The sequence below is a fragment of the Macrosteles quadrilineatus genome, unplaced genomic scaffold (genome assembly GCF_028750875.1).
Source record: "Macrosteles quadrilineatus isolate MER2022 unplaced genomic scaffold, UCM_ALF_1.0 Scaffold_4__1_contigs__length_99947679, whole genome shotgun sequence".
Taxonomy (NCBI): Eukaryota; Metazoa; Arthropoda; class Insecta; order Hemiptera; family Cicadellidae; genus Macrosteles; species Macrosteles quadrilineatus.
In genome coordinates, this window is record NW_026542597.1 from 28,061,370 (window position 1) to 28,080,978 (window position 19,609).

The 19,609-nt window shown below is 38.3% G+C and overlaps 1 protein-coding gene across 1 annotated transcript; it reads right to left on the minus strand.

Annotated features, from left to right (window-relative positions):
• Positions 1-617: 617 nt before the first annotated feature.
• On the minus strand, positions 618-1,654 carry LOC128993323 (uncharacterized). The gene has a single exon (XM_054417139.1). It carries the CDS (start codon positions 1,617-1,619, stop codon positions 792-794), a length of 828 nt encoding a protein of 275 aa, XP_054273114.1. The 5' UTR covers positions 1,620-1,654; the 3' UTR covers positions 618-791.
• Between the last annotated feature and the right edge of the window lie 17,955 nt (positions 1,655-19,609).

The following is a 19,609-nucleotide window of genomic DNA, read 5'->3' on the forward strand; positions in this document are numbered from 1 at the left end:
AATTCCATTTAAATATGAGTACTCATTAGGTTAACATGGGAAACTCCAGAGCCACTGGGGCGGAGCCCGAGAGTCCGATCAGAATAAAAACCACTTAGTTTTCCTATTTAATGCCTAAAGAATCAGTGTACCAAATTTCAGCCTCTTAGGTAAGTGGGAAGACTGGGAAGTGGGAGAATTAGTGATGAGTGAGTGAGTCAGTCAGTCAGTCAGTCAGTCAGTGAGGGCTTTGCCTTTTACTATACTAGCTGTAACAGCGGGCTTTGCCCCGTTTAACTTCATAAGTATTCGCATGGCTCAATTACGTCCTGGTTGAAGTTCGTTCGCTACGCTCACTCACCTTTAGGTTGGAGCTCGTTCGCTGCGCTCACTCGCCTTTTGGTTGCAAATTAGCTGTTGTCATAAATTTCAAAAAAATAATAGTGCTGCACCCTGTTGGTAATCATTGCAACTTCAATGCTATTGAACATCACAGAACAGAACCAACTTGTTCAATTGAAACAGCTGTTAAGATTCATTAATTCCTTTTAAATATGAAAAATCATAAGGTTAACATGGGATGTTGCTTGTCTGAAAACTTTTCCAGAAGAGAGAAAGTAGATAAGATCACCCACTCCACCAAAGTTCAGGCTTTGCCCACCAGAGTTCAGCACCAATCAAACACAAACACTGCATTACTTAGTTCACTCACTTTCCACCAGATTAAGGAGATTGGAGGGAAATAAGGATGGCCCAAACATCCCCCCACCCAAAATGAATATTTTAAAACAAACACATAAAAACATTGAAGCTTAATCTTGAAAAGGCAATAGACATAGTTTATTCACAGGACGAGTGAAGGTTCCACTAGCAGTCTTGATCTGCGCCACCCGAACGGTTCCATCTATACCAGGATACACTTCGAGGACTCGGCCAATGGACCATGATGTTGGAGGAAGGTTCTTGGCTGGAAGAAGTATCATCTTCCCTGGAGTGAGGTTTGGAATGGTAGTATCCCACTTCGGGCGATGCATGAGGGTGTGAATGTATTCTCGAGACCATCTCTGCCAAAAATCCTGAACACTTCGGGAGATAAGCTGCCATCTCGATCGAAAGTTTATGGGTTGAATTGACAGATCCTCTTCAGGGCGACTTAAGAGTAGAGGAGCACCCACAAGAAAATGTCCTGGAGTCAAATAATCAAACCCATCGGAAGGGCTGGATGACACTGGACACAAAGGACGGGAATTCATGATAGCTTCTATTTTCGCTAATAGAGTTGAATATTCTTCAAATGTTAAGGGACGATCTTTGATTACTCGTTTGAGGTGATGTTTCATTGATTTTACTGCGGCTTCCCAGGAACCACCAAAATTCGGAGCTGATGGAGGGTTGAACTGCCAATTGATGTGACGCTCTTCACAGTAGGACTTGATTTGGTCATTACCCTGTAGTAATACATCTCTAAGTTCTTTCAGTTCTCTGGCTGCACCCACAAAGTTTGTACCTAAATCACTATACATAGTAGCTGGCACCCCTCTCCTTGAAATAAATCTGTCCAAGGATGACAAAAAGGCTGCAGTAGAGAGATCACTGACTATATCTATATAAACAGCTCGAGTACATAGACAAACAAACATAACTACCCAACATTTATAGGTTTTAGCATTTCTCCTTCTACTCTCTTTACATACAAAAGGACCCGCTAAATCTACACCAGTGTTGACAAAAGCTCTTGTCATCTGAAATCTACAGCTAGGAACATCTGACATGAGTGGTTCTAAAGGTTTAGCTTTAAACCTATAACAATTCATACACTTAAATACAATACTTCTTAAAAGATAACGTATTCCAGGAATCCAAAACTTTCTTTGAATAAGCGATTGCATTAATTGTGCTCCTCCATGTAAGGTCAACTTATGATAGTACAAGCAAATCAACTCCGCTAATCTACTCTTTCTGTGAATCAAATAAGGATGTTTCCTGGCACTTGAGACAGGAGCTTGAGCTAGGCGACCCCCCACCATTAGCAAACCCTCTTTACATTCAAAAGGAGTCAAATGTTGTACATATCCTTTAATAGGTTTATTACTCTTAATACTGTTAATTTCTGAGGAGTAGTATTTGCCTTGTGTGAATCTAATAAGTACCTTTAAAGAATTGTTTAGTTCTAAATGAGTGAGCTCTCCAAACCTTCTTTTATTTACACTTGCTTTAACATTAGACACAAATCGCATAACATAACCTAAAACATGTTGGACCTTTGTCAGCGAAGAACATGATTGCAATAATGATTCTATAATACAATCATTATTTTTATCGGGGATCTCCTGAGTGACGAAACTACTATATTCCCTTATTTTTGTTTCTGGAATGGGATTAACACATTGATAATCACTACGAGGCCACTGACTAATGTCAAACTTTAGGAAGTTTGGTCCATGCCACCAAAGGTTATGATCAACTAACTGGGTAGGTAGTAACCCTCTCGAAGCAGCATCAGCTGGATTGGTTTTTCCAGGAACATGTTTCCACATAGAAGGAGCTAAAACTTCTAGAATTTCAACAACTCTGTTACATACATAGGTTTTAAGTTGATGGGGTGGTGTATGTAACCATGACAGAACCGTACTGCTATCAGTATAACATATGGTATCATAAGTGGGCAAATTGGATAGGAAGTCATTCAATGACCTTATTAGCCTGGACAGAAGCAAAGCACCATTTAGTTCCAACCGAGGAATTGTCACCGGTTTGAGTGGAACAACCTTACTTTTAGATTTGAGGAGGTTAACATTTACTTGATTGTCAGAAGACTTTACCCTAAGGTAAACACATGCTCCGTAACCCTTTTCACTTGCATCACAGAAGCATATCACCGAGATTTGGTCTGGGTCCCTGAAACTTATATACCTGGGTATTCGGATCTTCTCTATTTCCTCCAGCTGAGAAAAAAATTCCAGCCATAACTGAGCCAAGGGAGCAGGGAGATTTTCGTCCCAATCAATGCCAGCAAGCCAGAGCCTTTGAATGAAATACTTTATCCAAAACGTAACAGGAGTGAGATAACCATTTATGTCATAAATGCGCGCGACTTGTGACAACACACCTCTTTTTGTAGTAACTGGATTTTCATTGGACAACTTGTAACAAAATACATCGGATGTAGGGTCCCATAGAAAACCTAAAAGTTTAATGCAATGGGATGATTCAAAGGATACAAAAACATTTTGTTCTTCAACAGGAATTTGTGATAACACATTTGGACTGTTACTAGCATACTTTCTGAGTGAAAATCCTCCTTTACTTAGCAAATTAGTTACTTCATGGTACAACTGAACAGCTTCCTGTTCTGTATTAACTGCACATACCATGTCATCAATATACATGTTAGACGTGAGAGCCTTTGAGGCAACTGGGTAACTGTCCCCTTCATCCGCAATTAACTGTTTTATTGTTCTTGAGCTAGAAAAGGACTACAGGTTAATCCAAAAGGCAGAGTTGTAAGTTCCCATTCTGTAATAGGTTGACTAGAATCATTTCGCCACAATAAATGTGTGTACTTAGTGTCATTAGGATTAAGACCTATACATCTGTACATCTGTTTGATATCACCTATTAGAGCTATGGGGTTCATTCGAAAATATAACAAGATCTGAGATATATCAGATTGTAATTTAGGACCTGATAATAGAAAATCATTTAATGATTTGCCCGTATTACCTTTTTCACTAGCATTGAAGACCACTCGCACTTGTGTAGTTGTACTTTCCTTGACAACAGCATGATGAGTTAATAGATAATCTACTCTTGCAGTGGCAGGCCGCATATGTCCTTGTGTTACATAGTCTTCTAAATTAGCATTGTACTGGTTTTGGAAATCAGGAAATTTTGCCATTCTTCTTTCTAAGCTAAGAAGGCGTTTATGAGCTACTTGTCTTGTGGATCCTAAATCATCTGGAGGTACAGCTCCCTTGAATGGAAGAGAAACTTGATATCTCCCATTACTATCACGAGTGGTGGTTTCTCTGAAAACCTTTTCACAGAAAACATCATTATCATCTGTGGGAACTACATGAGTGGGTTCTTCAGACTCCCAAAATCTTCTTAACATATCATCAAGGGATGGTGTTTGGGTAAACATGGTTTGAGCGACAGAAGAGTTGTGAACAGTGGGAATTTTACCAAAAATAATAAATCCAAAAATTGTATCTAAAGCTGCTGGAGAACCTTTGATATGCACCAAACTCTCGGAGAGTATGTTGGAGTAATGTTGAACACCTAAGAGGACATCAATCGATCCAGGTTTATCGAATTCGGGATCAGCTAGTTGTATGTTACCAAACCTGTTGTGTATACTTGGGTCTAACTTGGTTTTTGGCATGTCCGAGGATATAGTTTGCAAAACTATTGCTTCTACTGACAGAATGGGGTCTTCCCTATGAAGCGGAACAATGGAGCAAGATACACAACCCCGATTATTAGAGAATGAAGATGATCCAACACCTACCACATCAACTGAGTACCTTTTGCGGGGTAATCGTAAAGTTTGTGCTAGGGACTCTGTAATAAATGACGACTCACTGGCAGGATCAACAACCATACGACATTTCACCCAGTCACCTGCAGAGGACATAACTCGACCTTGTACTGTACCTAACAACCCAGTTGTATTTTGTTTGTTTGCTTGTGATTTCACATGACAATTTAATGCATTAGTGGAAGGCTCGTTACTTCCAGGAACTTGAGTAGGGAGGGTTTTACTGGTTTCAGTGCTACATTGTGGTATTTGTGGTGTGTCACGGTGCAACAAGGAGTGATGGTTTTTGTTTTTACATGTTCGACAACTGAACTTACTTCTACAGTTAGCACGTGGGTGTGGCCCTAAACAAGCATAACACAGCTTCAAATTATTTGCTGTCTCGAGTTTTTGTATAGGAGACATTGCAATGAATCTTTCACAAGAACTTACTTTATGTGTATCCTGATTTTTACATAATGGGCACTTAACCTTATCATTGTTCATTTCTACCCCTTTGGTTTGAGGTGTGCTACCTTTTGGTTCTTGAGCGTTAGACATAAAAGACTTAGTAGTTGAACTTTGTTTGATACTTTTAATGGATTTTCCACTTTGGGGAGAGTAGTTGGGGTTAGTATTTGGTTTACTTACATTGGGGGCCTGCACCAAGGAGGCAACTTTATACTGCTCAGATACAAACAATGATAAGTCCTTAAAAGTAGGGAAATCCTTATGAGAATTCTTATCTTCGAATAAACGCTTAGTGTCAGGATCAAGAACATTCATGGCTAAATTGAATACAACGAAATCAGCTAAATCAGGAATTTTCAAAGCTTTCAGGGATTCATATTGAACACAAAATACATCAATAAACTGTCTTAAGTTGTTAGAAGAACCATTCATGAATGGTTTAAAATGAAGTAGTTTATTCAGATAGTGTACCCACTAACCTCTTATCTGTATACCTTTCTACTAGGTTATCATATGCTGCTTGATAATTCTCCTCATTAAAATCAAAGTGATCAATAACTGATAGAGCAGGTACCTCTAAATATGATTTCGAAAAAGAAAACTTTTGTATAGGAGCTAACTCAGTTTCATGCACAAGTGTATCAAATAAAGACTTAAAAGCTGGGAACTTTTCCAAATCACCTTTGAACTTTGGAATGTCAATTGGGGGTAATTTTGGCCTCAGTTGTTTTACATCATGAGTAATAGGAAGTACAACATCTTTTTTTCGATTGTCTAGAATCAACTGACTTTGAGCAACAACATTATAATACAAATCCTCATATGCATCAGAGGCACTTTCAATGGTCACTGCAGACTCTATTATTAAATTTAATCTTGCTAACTTATCTTGAATTTCATTGAATAACGTATAATCACTTTCAACCTTTTGTGCTCTCGCAATAAATACATTTTCATTTTCTGGTAACTTCTTAATTAAATCATAAGTAGTTTGTAGTTTACGAAATAATCTCTCACGCTTCTCAACACAAGCCTTACTTTCTAACTCCTCTTTAGTACCCATCTTAATTAAATCTATAAATCAATAATTGTATAGTTTAAAAGATAAAACCACTTAAATAAGTTGATTTATTTACAAATATAAATATATTTATGCATAAAATCTTCTTTTCTTTTCATGAGAATTAAAAGAGAAATTTACAGGGAAATACATGAGCATTAGCAACCTTGAATGAACAATAGCTTGATAAGCTTATCTCTCCCAGACATGAAAGACACTATTGAATTTTGTACAAATAAATAAACCCTTTAAAGTCACCAAACTTATTTATTTATTAATATAACTTATCCTGGCTCCGACAGGACCAAATATTCGGACCAATGCCCGTGTTTGACTTTAACTGACTTTATTTTAAACATACACTTAAGTGGACTGTATTATCTGACTTGATTTGGTGACTTATTTGGGGCTAGACATGAAGAACAATACATACATTTGAAACAATTGGTTTATTAAGGCTTTCACTCATCACAGTTAACATGGATTTTAGTTTACTTTTACCTAGAGATTAAGTGTAGGTACCTTTTATCTTACAGTTATATTTAACTTTATTTAGATTTATTAGTTTAAATCTGGCCAGATGCATTAATTTCCCCAATAATTAATAATGGTTAAATGGACTTGGAGGAAGGAAGGGAAGTGGCCACATAATGTCTGTTGAAGTTACTGATGCTAATAATGTTCACTTATGATGTTGGAGTGATCTTCCCCACTTTCGAAGATCTTTACATCTTTATAGGAAGTTATTAAAGAAAATAATTACTTGAAGCACTACATATTTACATTTACTTTAAACCAATACTTAGAAACTTTAACACTGCACCAAACAAAACCCTAGACATGTTGCTTGTCTGAAAACTTTTCCAGAAGAGAGAAAGTAGATAAGATCACCCACTCCACCAAAGTTCAGGCTTTGCCCACCAGAGTTCAGCACCAATCAAACACAAACACTGCATTACTTAGTTCACTCACTTTCCACCAGATTAAGGAGATTGGAGGGAAATAAGGATGGCCCAAACAGTGATAAAGACCATATTGGTGAGTGCCAACATCTATATGGCGTTAAAAAAGTCTCTCAGGAATCCACCCCACTGGGTCTCAAAGTTTCAATGTAATCCTTATGGAAGCAGTATTTGACACATAAACAAAGACATATGATCAGCTGTTAACTTTTGAATACAGTAGATAAATAAATAGATGATAGCATTATTCCACAGATACTAGAACGTAAACGGCGGCATGGATCATAAATATAATCATAGATATATAATCAAATGACGACACTAGCTTGAGGTCCGTGACGTAGGAAGTGGTGAAGGAAGTAGTAAAGGTGAGCAGTCTGGAGTGTGGGAACTGTTTATGACGATTAGATTAAGGTATCTGCATTCCTAAAATTCTATTGGAAGGGAGGAAAATGGGTCCGCGACGTAGGAATTGGTGAAGGAAGTAGTCAAGGCGAGCTGTCCAGAGAGTGGGAACTGTTTATGACGATTAGATTTAGGTATCTGCATTCTTAAATGCTATGGGAAGGGAGGAAAACGGGTCCGCGACGTAGGAAGTAGTGAAGGAAGTAGTCAAGGCGAGCTGTCCGGAGTGTGGGAACTGTTTATGACGATTAGATTTAGGTATCTGCATTCCTAAAATTCTATGGGAAGGGAGGAAAACGGGTCCGCGACGTAGGAAGTAGTCAAAGCGAGCTGTCCGGAGTGTGGGAACTGTATATGACAATTAGATTAAGGTATCTGCAATCCTAAAATACTATTGGAAGGGAAGGAAACAGGTCCGCGACGTAGGAAGTGGTGAAGGAAGTAGTATAGGCAAGCAATTCGGGGTATGGGATCTGTTTGATGACCATTAGAATAAGATATTTGCAATACTAAAATGCTATGGGAAGGGAGGAAAACAGGTCCGCGACGTAGGAAGTGGTGAAGGAAATAGTCAAGGCGAGCTGTCCGAAGTGTGGAAACTGTTTATGACTATTAGATTAGGGTATCTACAATCCTAAAATGCTATGGGACGGGAGGAAAACGGGTCCGCGACGTAGGCAGTGGTGAAGGAAGTAGTCAAGGTGAGCTGTCCGGAGTGTGGATACTGTTTATGACGATTAGATTTTGGTATCTGCATTCCTAAAATTTAATGGGAAGGGAGGAAAACGGGTCCGCGACGTAGGAAGTGGTGAAGGAAGTAGTCAAGGCGAGCTCTCCGGAGAGTGGGAACTGTTTATGACAATTAGATTAAGGTATCTGCATTCCTAAAATGTTATTGGAAGGGAGGAAAACGGGTCCGCGACGTAGGAAGTGGTGAAGGAAGTAGTCAAGGCGAGCTCTCCGGAGAGTGGGAACTGTTTATGACAATTAGATTAAGGTATCTGCATTCCTAAAATGCTATTGGAAGGGAGGAAAACGGGTCCGCGACGTAGGAAGTGGTGAAGGAAGTAGTCAAGGCGAGCTCTCCGGAGAGTGGGAACTGTTTATGACTATTAGATTAGGGTATTTACATTCCTAAAATGCTATGGGACGGGAGGAAAACGGGTCCGCGACGTAGGCAGTGGTGAAGGAAGTAGTCAAGGTGAGCTGTCCGGAGTGTGGATACTGTTTATGATGATTAGATTTAGGTATCTGCATTCCTAAAATGCTATTGGAAGGGAAGGAAACAGGTCCGCGACGTAGGAAGTGGTGAAGGAAGTAGTATAGGCAAGCAATTCGGGGTATGGGATCTGTTTGATGACCATTAGAATAAGATATTTGCAATCCTAAAATGCTATGGGAAGGGAGGAAAACAGGTCCGCGACGTGGGAAGTGGTGAAGGAAATAGTCAAGGCGAGCTGTCTGGAGTGTGGAAACTGTTTATGACAATTAGATTAAGGTATCTGCATTCCTAAAATGCTATTGGAAGGGAAGGAAACAGGTCCGCGACGTAGGACGTGGTGAAGGAAGTAGTATAGGCAAGCAATTCGGGGTATGGGATCTGTTTGATGACCATTAGAATAAGATATCTACAATCCTAAAATGCTATGGGATGGGAGGATAACAGGTCAGCGATGTACGAAGTGGTGAACGAAGTAGTCAAGGCGAGCTGTCCGGAGTGTGGGATCTCTTTATGACCAATAGATTAAGGTATTTGCATTCCAAAATTGAGCGGAGTCATCAAGGGTTCGTATTATATTGTTTTTATCATAATGCAGTAAAAACAGTCGTCATTGGTGCATGCGTTGCGGGTCTAAAGTAGCATTTTTACTCTTTAGGGAATACAATTTGTTTTTAGCCTCTATGGAGTAAAACTCAGCTGTTGTCAACTTAGTTGTAAATTTCTATTGTAAACGATTGAATAAGTATCAAAATACGTAACGATTCGTGCTTCATAATCATTTTAACCTACAGTCTACAGTCTCTTCCCATAGCATTTTAGCATTGCAGATACATTAATCCATTCCCACACTCAACACTGCCCACCTTTACTACTTCCTTCACCCTCCCCTACGTCGTGGAGCAGTTTCCCTCTCTTCCCATAACATTTTAGGATTGCAGATACATTAATGTAATTGCCAAAGACAGTTCCCACACTCTGCACTGCAAGCTTTACTACTTCCTTTACCATTTCCTACGTCATAGACCTGTTTCCTTCCCTTCCAATAGCATTTTAGGAATGCAGATACCTTAATCTAATTGTCATAAACAGTTCCCACACTCCAGACTGCTCACCTTTACTTCTTCCTTCACCACTTCCTACGTCGCGGACCCGTTTTCCTCCCTTCCCATTAAATTTTAGGATTGTAGATACCCTAATCTAATAGTCATAAACAGTTTCCACACTCCGGACAGCTCGCCTTGACTATTTCCTTCGTCACTTCCCACGTCGCGGACCTGTTTTCCTCCCTTCCCATAGCATTTTAGGATTGCAAATATCTTATTCTAATGGCCATCAAACAGATCCCATACCCCGAATTGCTTGCCTATACTACTTCCTTCACCACTTCCTAAGTCGCGGACCTGTTTCCTTCCCTTCCAATAGCATTTTAGGAATGCAGATACCTTAATCTAATTGTCATAAACAGTTCCCACTCTCCGGAGAGCTCGCCTTGACTACTTCCTTCACCACTTCCTACGTCGCGGACCCGTTTTCCTCCCTTCCCATTAAATTTTAGGAATGCAGATACCTAAATCTTATCGTCATAAACAGTTTCCACACTCCGGACAGCTCACCTTGACTACTTCCTTCACCACTGCCTACGTCGCGGACCCGTTTTCTTCCCGTCCCATAGCATTTTAGGATTGTAGATACCCTAATCTAATAGTCATAAACAGTTTCCACACTCCGGACAGCTCGCCTTGACTATTTCCTTCACCACTTCCTACGTCGCGGACCTGTTTTCCTCCCTTCCCATAGCATTTTAGGATTGCAAATACCTAAATCTAATCGTCATAAACAGTTTCCACACTCCGGACAGCTCGCCTTGACTACTTCCTTCACAAATTCCTACGTCGCGGACCCGTTTTCCTCCCTTCCCATAGAATTTTAGGAATGCAGATACCTTAATCTAATTGTCATAATCAGTTTCCACTCTCCGGAGAGCTCGCCTTGACTACTTCCTTTACCACTGCCTACGTCGTGGACCCGTTTTCCTCCCTTCCCATAGAATTTTAGGAATGCAGATTCCTTAATCTAATCGTCATTAATAGTTCCCATACTCCGGACAGCTCGCCTTGACTACTTCCTTCACCACTTTGTACATAGCGGACCTGTTTTCCTTCCGTCCCATAGCATTTTAGGATTGTAGATACCTTAATCTAATAGTCATCAACCGTTTCCACACTCCGGACAGCTCGCCTTGACTATTTCCTTCACCACTTCCTACGTCACAGACCTGTTTTCCTCCCTTGCCATAGTATTTTATAATTGCAAATACCTTAATCTAATGGTCATAAACAGATCCCACACCCCGAACAGCTCGCCTTTACTACTTCCTTCACCACTTCCTACGTCGCGGGCCTGTTTCCTTCCCTTCCAATAGTATTTTAGGATTTCAGATACCTTAATCTCATTGTCATATACAGTTCCCACACTCCGGACAGCTCGCCTTGACTACTTCCTTCACTACTTCCTACGTCGCGGACCCGTTTTCCTCCCTTCCCATAGCATTTTAGGACTGAAGATACCTAAATCTAATCGTCATAAACAGTTCCCACACTCTGGACAGCTCGCCTTGACTACTTCCTTTACCACTTCCTACGTCGCGGACCCGTTTTCCTCCCTTCCCATAGAATTTTAGGATCGAGATACCTAAATCTAATCGTCATAAACAGTTTCCACACTCCGGACAGCTCACCTTGACTACTTCCTTCACCACTTCCTACGTCGCGGGCCTGTTTCCTTCCCTTCCAATAGTATTTTAGGATTGCAGATACCTTAATCTAATTGTCATATACAGTTCCCACACTCCTGACAGCTCACTTTGACTACTTCCTTCACTACTTCCTACGTCGCGGACTCGTTTTCCTCAATTCCCATAGAATTTTAGGAATGCAGATACCTAAATCTAATCGTCATAAACAGTTCCCACACTCTGGACAGCTCGCCTTGACTACTTCCTTCACCTTTTCCTACGTCGCGGACCCATTTTCCTCCCTTCCTATAGAATTTTAGGAATGCAGATACCTTAATCTAATCGTCATAAACAGTTCCCACACTCCAGACTGCTCACCTTTACTACTTCCTTCACCACTTCCTACGTCACGGACCTCAAGCTAGTGTCGTCATTTGATTATATATCTATGATTATATTTATGATCCATGCCACCGTTTACGTTCTAGTATCTGTGGAATAATGCTATCAGCTATTTATTTATCCACTGTATTCAAAAGTTAACAGCTGATCATATGTCTTTGTTTATGTGTCAAATACTTTTTTTTTTTTTTTTATTTGTTTACTTTACAATCTGTTCTATTATAGGGATTGAACAATAAGTAAATACTATATAATACGAAAAATTGACTTTGGAACATTAAAAATAGCTGTTAAGCATTCTCAACAACAAATCTTTCAATAAAAACACTTTACAAAAATCTGAAGGGCAGGTCCAGAATTGATGGCCTCTTAAGTCTGTAAATTGTATCCATGTTGTTTAATAAGTTAAGAGCTAAATGATTTTGATGAGATTCCAATTTCGTAATATATCGTTCACTTATGGTCATGATTTCGTCCTTATTTTCTTCCGATGAGCCAATTTAACTGATTAGATTTTAAATTTAGTTGTTGCCGTTTTCTCCAAATGTGTGTTTTCCAAGTTAACTTCCTATCTAAATGGATACCTAAGTATTTAACCTCAGTTACTTCGGGAAGTTGGGTGTTGTTTATTGTGTCAGGAGGACAAGAATTTTGATTTAGAGTAAAAGAAATGTGGACAGATTTAGTTTCATTAATTTTGAACCTCCATGTCTTAAACCAATCAGTAATTATGTTCAGATTTTGCTGTAAATTTAGAGAAGCTTGAAATGGATCACGATGAACAGACAAAACCGCAGTATCATCCGCAAATGTAGCAATTTCTACCAACTCATTTTCTGGGAGATCTGCTGTGTAGAGAATATACAAAAACGGCCCGAGGACACTTCCTTGAGGAATCCCAGATTCGATTGGACGTAGGTTAGTGAGGACGTCTTGATATTTAATTTGGAAAGTCCTGTTTTGAAGGTAGGATTTTAAAATGCCATAAATTGAATGGGGTAAAAACTTTTTTACTTTATATAACAAGCCAACATGCCACACCTTATCGAATGCCTGGCTAACATCTAAGAAGGCAGCTGAACAAAACTTTTTATCTTCAATACATTGACGTATCACGTCAACAACTCGGTGAACCTGTTCTATGGTACTGTGTTTCCGTCTGAAACCAAACTGATGTGCAGGAATCACATCTTCGCCAATAAGTTCTTGTATCCTTTTCAGAAGAAGTTTTTCAAATAACTTAGACATTATTGGTAAAAGACTTATGGGTCGGTAAGAACTTACCTGGTCAAGAGGCTTCCCAGGTTTCGGAATGACTATCAATTGTGCTCTTTTGAAATGATCTTGTACATATTCAAGTTTTAACATTGTATTAAATAAAATAGTCAAAAACATTATTCCTTTTTGTAGAAGCTCTTTAAGTATTTTACCAGTTATGAGGTCGTAACCAGGAGCCTTTGTCAGAATGAAGATTGTTGATGATGATTGATTTTAGTTCTGATGGTTTGAACTTCTGCAATGGGAAGTCAAGTTGTAGCGGAGCATCCAAATATTCAAGTATCTCTTCCTCGTTGTTTACTGCCGCATTTGGTTTGAACACATTCTCAAAGTATTGAGCAAAGGCTTCAGACTTCTCTGTGTTACATTTTGCCCAGCTCCCATCAGATTTTGAAATAGGCGAAATTCGAATCTTTTGGCGCTTCATTCGCTTCGTAGCTTTCCAGAGGGAATAATCCGTAGCTTCGGAAGGTGATAGAGATTGGGTGTAATTCTCAAACCAGCGATTTTTTACATCATATAACAGTCGCTTCAAATTTCGAGATGCCCTATTAAAATTTGTTTTATCGGCTGGATTCCTGCTATTTTGCCAGATTCTTCTCAACCTTCTTTTTTCCGCAATCTTCTTTTTAACAAAAATAGGGTAACTTAATCCAGGTTTCGACAAATAAGGAAGGACAGGAGTTGATGTTCTCACAGAATTTTGAATACAAGTTATAAATAAGCCAATGGCGTCTTCTAAATTTTGATTGCTTTGTAATTGAATTTTTAAGTTTACATTTTTGTTTACTTCTTGACGAAAAAGGTCCCAATTAGTGCCCTTATTGTATAACCGTTCAGTTGCTTTTTGATGAAAGACTTGCGTGCTGATTTGCAATATTATCGGTGAATGGTCAGAGGATAGGTCGAGACTTGATTGGATATTAGTGTAGTTTTGATTAATACCTTTTGATATGAAGAAGTCCAATAAATCAGGAGTTTTCCTCATATCAGTCGGCCAATAAGTAGGTTCACCTGTTGAAATATGATTTAGAGTGTTGTCATTAATTACCCTCAGCAACTGTCGACCTCTTGGTGTGGCCAAGCGTGAACCCCACTCTTGATGCTTGGCATTATAGTCTCCTCCAGCGATGAACCTAGTCCCTAGAGTAGTAAAAAATCTGTCAAAATGTTCATAAGCTATAACATGTCTTGGAGGGCAGTAAATTGCAGAAAGAGTAAGAGGTCCTTGCATGTCTTCGAGAACAATGCTTGAAGCTTGCAGGTACTGTTCCCTAAAACCTGGAATTTCATGATGTTTTATACAGTTTTTAACCAATATGGCACTACCTCCGTGAGCTGTATTGTCAGGGTGGTTTGTAGAGTATAAAGTATAATTTGGAATTTTAAAATAGCTTCTATCTGTAAAATGAGTCTCAGAAATAAGTAAAACATCTATTTTATGATTATTAATAAACAATTGAACTTCTTGACCATGCTGAGCCAAGCCATTAGCGTTCCAAAGAGCAATTTTGAGAACAATATTCATTTTAAACGAGAAATGACTGTTGTTAACAGATTAAGAAGTGTATTAATCTGTTCTGCTTGCTTCGATAGCATACTTTCGAAGCGAGCAAACGAATCTTGGATTATTAATGACAAACCTGCTTCTTGTTCTGTGACTTCGACTTGCTTTCTTGAGTCACAGCCCTCATAACTGTTTCTTGTAGCTTGTGCGAACGAAATACCTTCAGTTATTAAACTACTCTTACTAGGGACACTAGAGTTTCGGTCACCTGTGTGTTCCTGAGTTTTTTCAGGAGTTTTTCGCCGAAGGGGAGGGAATTGCTTATTTTGAGCATCCTTGTATACGGGACAACCCTTGTAATTTGCCGGGTGTTTTCCGGAGCACAATACACAAGTCGGAGGCTCTGATATGGGCTTAGGACAGACTTTAGTGTCATGATTTTGTGTGCATTTTACACAACGAAAGTCGTTGTGACAGTAGGACCTGGTGTGGCCATACTGTTGACAACGTTTACATTGAACAACTTCTTTTTTCTTTCTAGGTGGTTCAAATGAAACCTTAGCATTTAACAAAAACTGGATCTGAAATATATCCTTGTTTTGAGCGTTAGGTTCCAAATCTACAAAGAAAATAGACATGGGTTTCTTAGTGAATCTATTTTTAAGATTAGTAAGGTTTCTTACCACATGTCCTTTTTCTTCGATTGCAGCTTTAATGTCATCAACACTTGTTGAGTAGTGCATGTCCTTCAAAACAACGCTGTAAGCTCGTTCTTGCTTAAGCTGGTAGGTGTGGAAGCTTACGTTCAATTCCCTTAGACCTTTTACAATTTTTCTGTAATCATCAGATGACGATGGAAACAGTTTGATTCTATCTTGACCAAGACACTTGTATGTATATCCAGTATTGGTAACCAAGGCATCCAAAGCTCTGACCATTGGTCCAATATTTGTTACACCGGGAAGGAAGATTGGTGGAGGTTTGGCCTCCTGCTTAGTCGTCTGCCGTGCCGGCACTTCATCGTCCATTTGGTCGTCATCCTTTGAGTAAAGAGGGTCATAGCTGTTTCGAAGGGGGATGGAGTCTATATGATTTATTACACGATGACGTTTTTGCACATGATCTGGGGATGAAGCAATATTTCTCTTGACATTTCTTGATTGGACAATTTGCCAGGAATCATTGGTATTACCTTTATCCAACTCATTAGCGTCAGAGAGATTTTGTTCGTTTGAACTTTCCTTGGACAAGGATGAGCTAGGCCGATAGTAATCATGTTCACGTGTGTGAAAGCTTGTTGCCATGGTAACAAAATTAAATAACTAACCTAAGAAACAAACTGGACAGTCACTAACTGAATTAGTTTATAAATGTACGATTTCACAAAAAACACACGAACCTTTAGTATTTACATATTGAAACGGATATAAACAATTGTTTTAACACAAAAAACTAGTTACTTTTTAAAGCAAATCGTAAGAAAAATCAAAAAATATCACTAAGAAAATGCACATACATGTTTGCTTAAGTTCATCAGCTGAATCATGTGTCAAATACTGCTTCCATAAGGATTAATTGAAACTTTGAGACCCAGTGGGGTGGATTCCTGAGAGACTTTTTTAACGCCATATAGATGTTGGCACTCACCAATATGGTCTTTATCACCATGCAAAATTTGAAAACCATTGATTCAGCCGTCTAGGAGGAGATTGCGTATACATAAAAGTCGACGTATAAGAGCTTCGCTCGCTCCTTTCAATTAAATTTACAAGGATTACCAACAGGGTGCAGCACTATTTTTTTTATTTTTTTTATTTATGACAACAGCTAATTTCCAACCAAAAGGTGAGTGAGCGTAGCGAACGAACTTCAACCAGGACGTGAATGAGCCATGCGAATACTTATGAAGTTAAACGGGGCAAAGCCCGCGGGTACAGCTAGTGGTATAATATGTATAAAATGTAAGTTATGGTATATGTATAAAAACGGTCCGTGCCCGCCAATTCAATTGGCGGGCATGGACCTTCGTTCCACCACACAGCGCGCTATCCAGTAGAGTTATTATACATCGATGGTCAGTGAGGGCTTTGCCTTTTGTATATTTAGATACTAAAAAAACTTTTGCAAAACTAATGACAGCTAGCCTGACACCATACTACTGGACCGAATTATACGTGGTTGGTACCAAATGAAAGATATTTATCTGTAGACGTGCAGAAATTAAATTAAAATTTAACTAAGGTACAAAATTATAAAGTGCGTATTGCAGTTATACTATATGAAATTTAAAGTTCTCACCAATCTTCAATCTACTATAAGTATTTTGTCTTAAGAGGGTTTGGTCCAGAAAATGGTCAAAAATCTGGGATTTGTAAACTCAATTTTTATTTAGATTTTCCTCTACAAGAAAAACAGAACAATTTGATGTAAACATACTTATTTCATGGAGAAATAAAACATTTAAAGTTGAGCTTGCACACACAATTTTGACGAACTAATCATCTTAGGTCGGTTTTGTCAGTTTTCAGTTTTATCATAGACAAAAATAATTACGGTAAATAATGATTTTTGTCTATGTTTTTGTACAACCCATACAGTAAATGATTAAAAGCAGTCGTACTGCAGCATAGTGGCGCTCAAGTAGTTTGTCGAATTAGACCTACGAGCGCTAGTGTTGTCGTGTGCTTGCTTATAACTGCAATCCTGCAATCTACCCGTACCCGAGTACAACCCGGTCGGGGGATGGCAAGATGTACTACATCTTGGGGGGATGGTGGCGTGATAGCTCAGACGGCTGAGGCGTTGCACTGACGAGTGCAGCATTACAAGTATATAATAACTACATTTGAATATTGCGAGTAGATTTTTCACCCTATTTTAAAATCGGAGGCATGTTTGTGATGTGTAATGATAGTATGTAAGTTGCATGTTTATGTAAGCCTACAAGGCTTTGGTGGTGAGGCATTTTATATAGGGCCATAATGCCAGGGAGAAATCATTGTTTGAATAAGTAGTTAAAATTGTTAAAACTAGTGAAAAGAGTAAGAATTGTATATCAAAAAGTAAACGTAGTAAGTCACGCGGAAAGATATTTTTAAATTGTCCTCGGCCACGCACACGGATTCCGCGAGGATTTGCAAACATACAAGGGAGTCTATGAAAATCTATAGTAATTAAAATAGCTATTTGTAACAAGCCTAACCACAACAACACTTCCTTCTTTATTACATGCTGCAAGAATTCACTTAGAAACGCATTTTCTAGTCCCGTTCGTCTATTCACTAGTTATTAGAAACCTTTTGTTGACAAACGTCCAACAATACAACACGGCTGAATGGCTTGCTAATCATTGTTGTACAGAACGACCTTGTCGATTGTTGTACGGACCTAAAACACGAAACGCTTAAACGCTGGTTTGGCAACAGCTCTGCAAAACTGTCACCCGACAAAGTGGGCTTTCTTGCACGGATTACAGTACAGTTTGGCGCACACCAGTATTCCAACCAAACAACACAAAACAGCGTGCTTTTATTATGCACGTAATCCGTGTATGTTTGAAAATAAGTTTGCAACACTTAAAGATATTACGACTACGATCAGCTGGTGCAGCGTTTCCTATTTCGTTCAATTTTTGGATTTAACCTAAAAACGTGTTGTACGGTGTTTGAAAGACTAATTATTTAAATGCTCTTTAACTTTAGGAAAAATATAATGTGTACCTAAAATTTATTTATGTTGTATGATGCCTATTGTACGGCCCCAGCAGATCGTAATTGTAGCGTTGCTAAATTACTTTCAAGCGTACACGTATTACGTGCCTAAAAAAACACACTCTTTTTGTTTATGGTTGAAATACTGGAGTAAAAGTAAGTAAATACAGCTATAGGCCTAACAGTACAAGAAACCCCGCTTTGTCAGGTAACTGTAGGACAAATTATTTACTTAACACTACAAGTTCTCAAAGGTTAAGAACTGCACAACAAAAAATTTAGAATAGCCTTTAACATTTGAGTTTAAATAAAAACAAAGCAGAAGTTTTCCATTAAATCTTGAATCGTTGATTATTTAGTCAATGAGGTTATTCCACGTTGTACAGTGTATATCGCAACAAAAATCTTCAAATGTGAAGAAAATGTAAAGAAATCCAAAAATTAATAATCAAAGTGAACACGTGTTTGATAAAATAAAATAAATGAATGTATAAAAAATATAAAAAATAAGATAAATAAAATAAATATAAAACAGATGTCTTTTAATCTATGCTTTTATTATACAAATTATTATAGGCCTATTTTGTATCTGAATTTTTCTTATCATTTTTGTAACTTCATAATTTTTTAATTCCGTTCATTTTAAGTCATTCCCCATTGCTTATCATACACTTAAATTTATATAAAAATTCACAAATTTGCAATTTTTACAGTAAAATAATCGATTTCAACATTCTAAGACATAAAGAGAAAGTTTAAATACTAGATTACGTTATCCCTGATTTCAATATTGTATACAGTGCATTGCAAGAATTAAGTTAGCAATTAAGAAACCCAAATAATAATATCTATATATTAATAGACAAGAAAAATCCCTTAAACCCTTTTTTCTCAGCTCGTGTGCATCACAGGGAAATCTATGCATATTGTTAGAAAGATATAGGCTATTCCCGTAGATGTGCAGAATCTCTGTATGAATTGAAATAGGCTCAAAAATAAGCACAAAAAATGAATTCAACATAACAAAATTACATTGGCTTTATGGGTTGCCATGCCGGGTGACTGAAAAACAACGAAATATAAACAGGAACTCGAAACAAATGGAAGAAATTGGAATCCCATGTTTTATTAACAGATTGGCGTGAAAATAGAGAAGTCTGTACATTACATATTTTTGGTCGAGTTTTCAACCACTGGACGACCTCGACTTCTAGTTAATATATTATTCTACGAACAGATTATTGTATTAACAACTGGTTTATTGGATAATAAGTTGGTGTTTCAATTTTAAATAAATGTCCTTTACCTTGAGTTCAAACCAAAGGTATAACGTGATAGGTTATTGGAAGCGAGCTGGTCT

Coding starts and splice junctions, on each gene's coding strand:
- LOC128993323 (XM_054417139.1), bottom strand. CDS start 1,619: ATGTTTGTTTGTCTATGTACTCGAGCTGTTTATATAGATATAGTCAGT.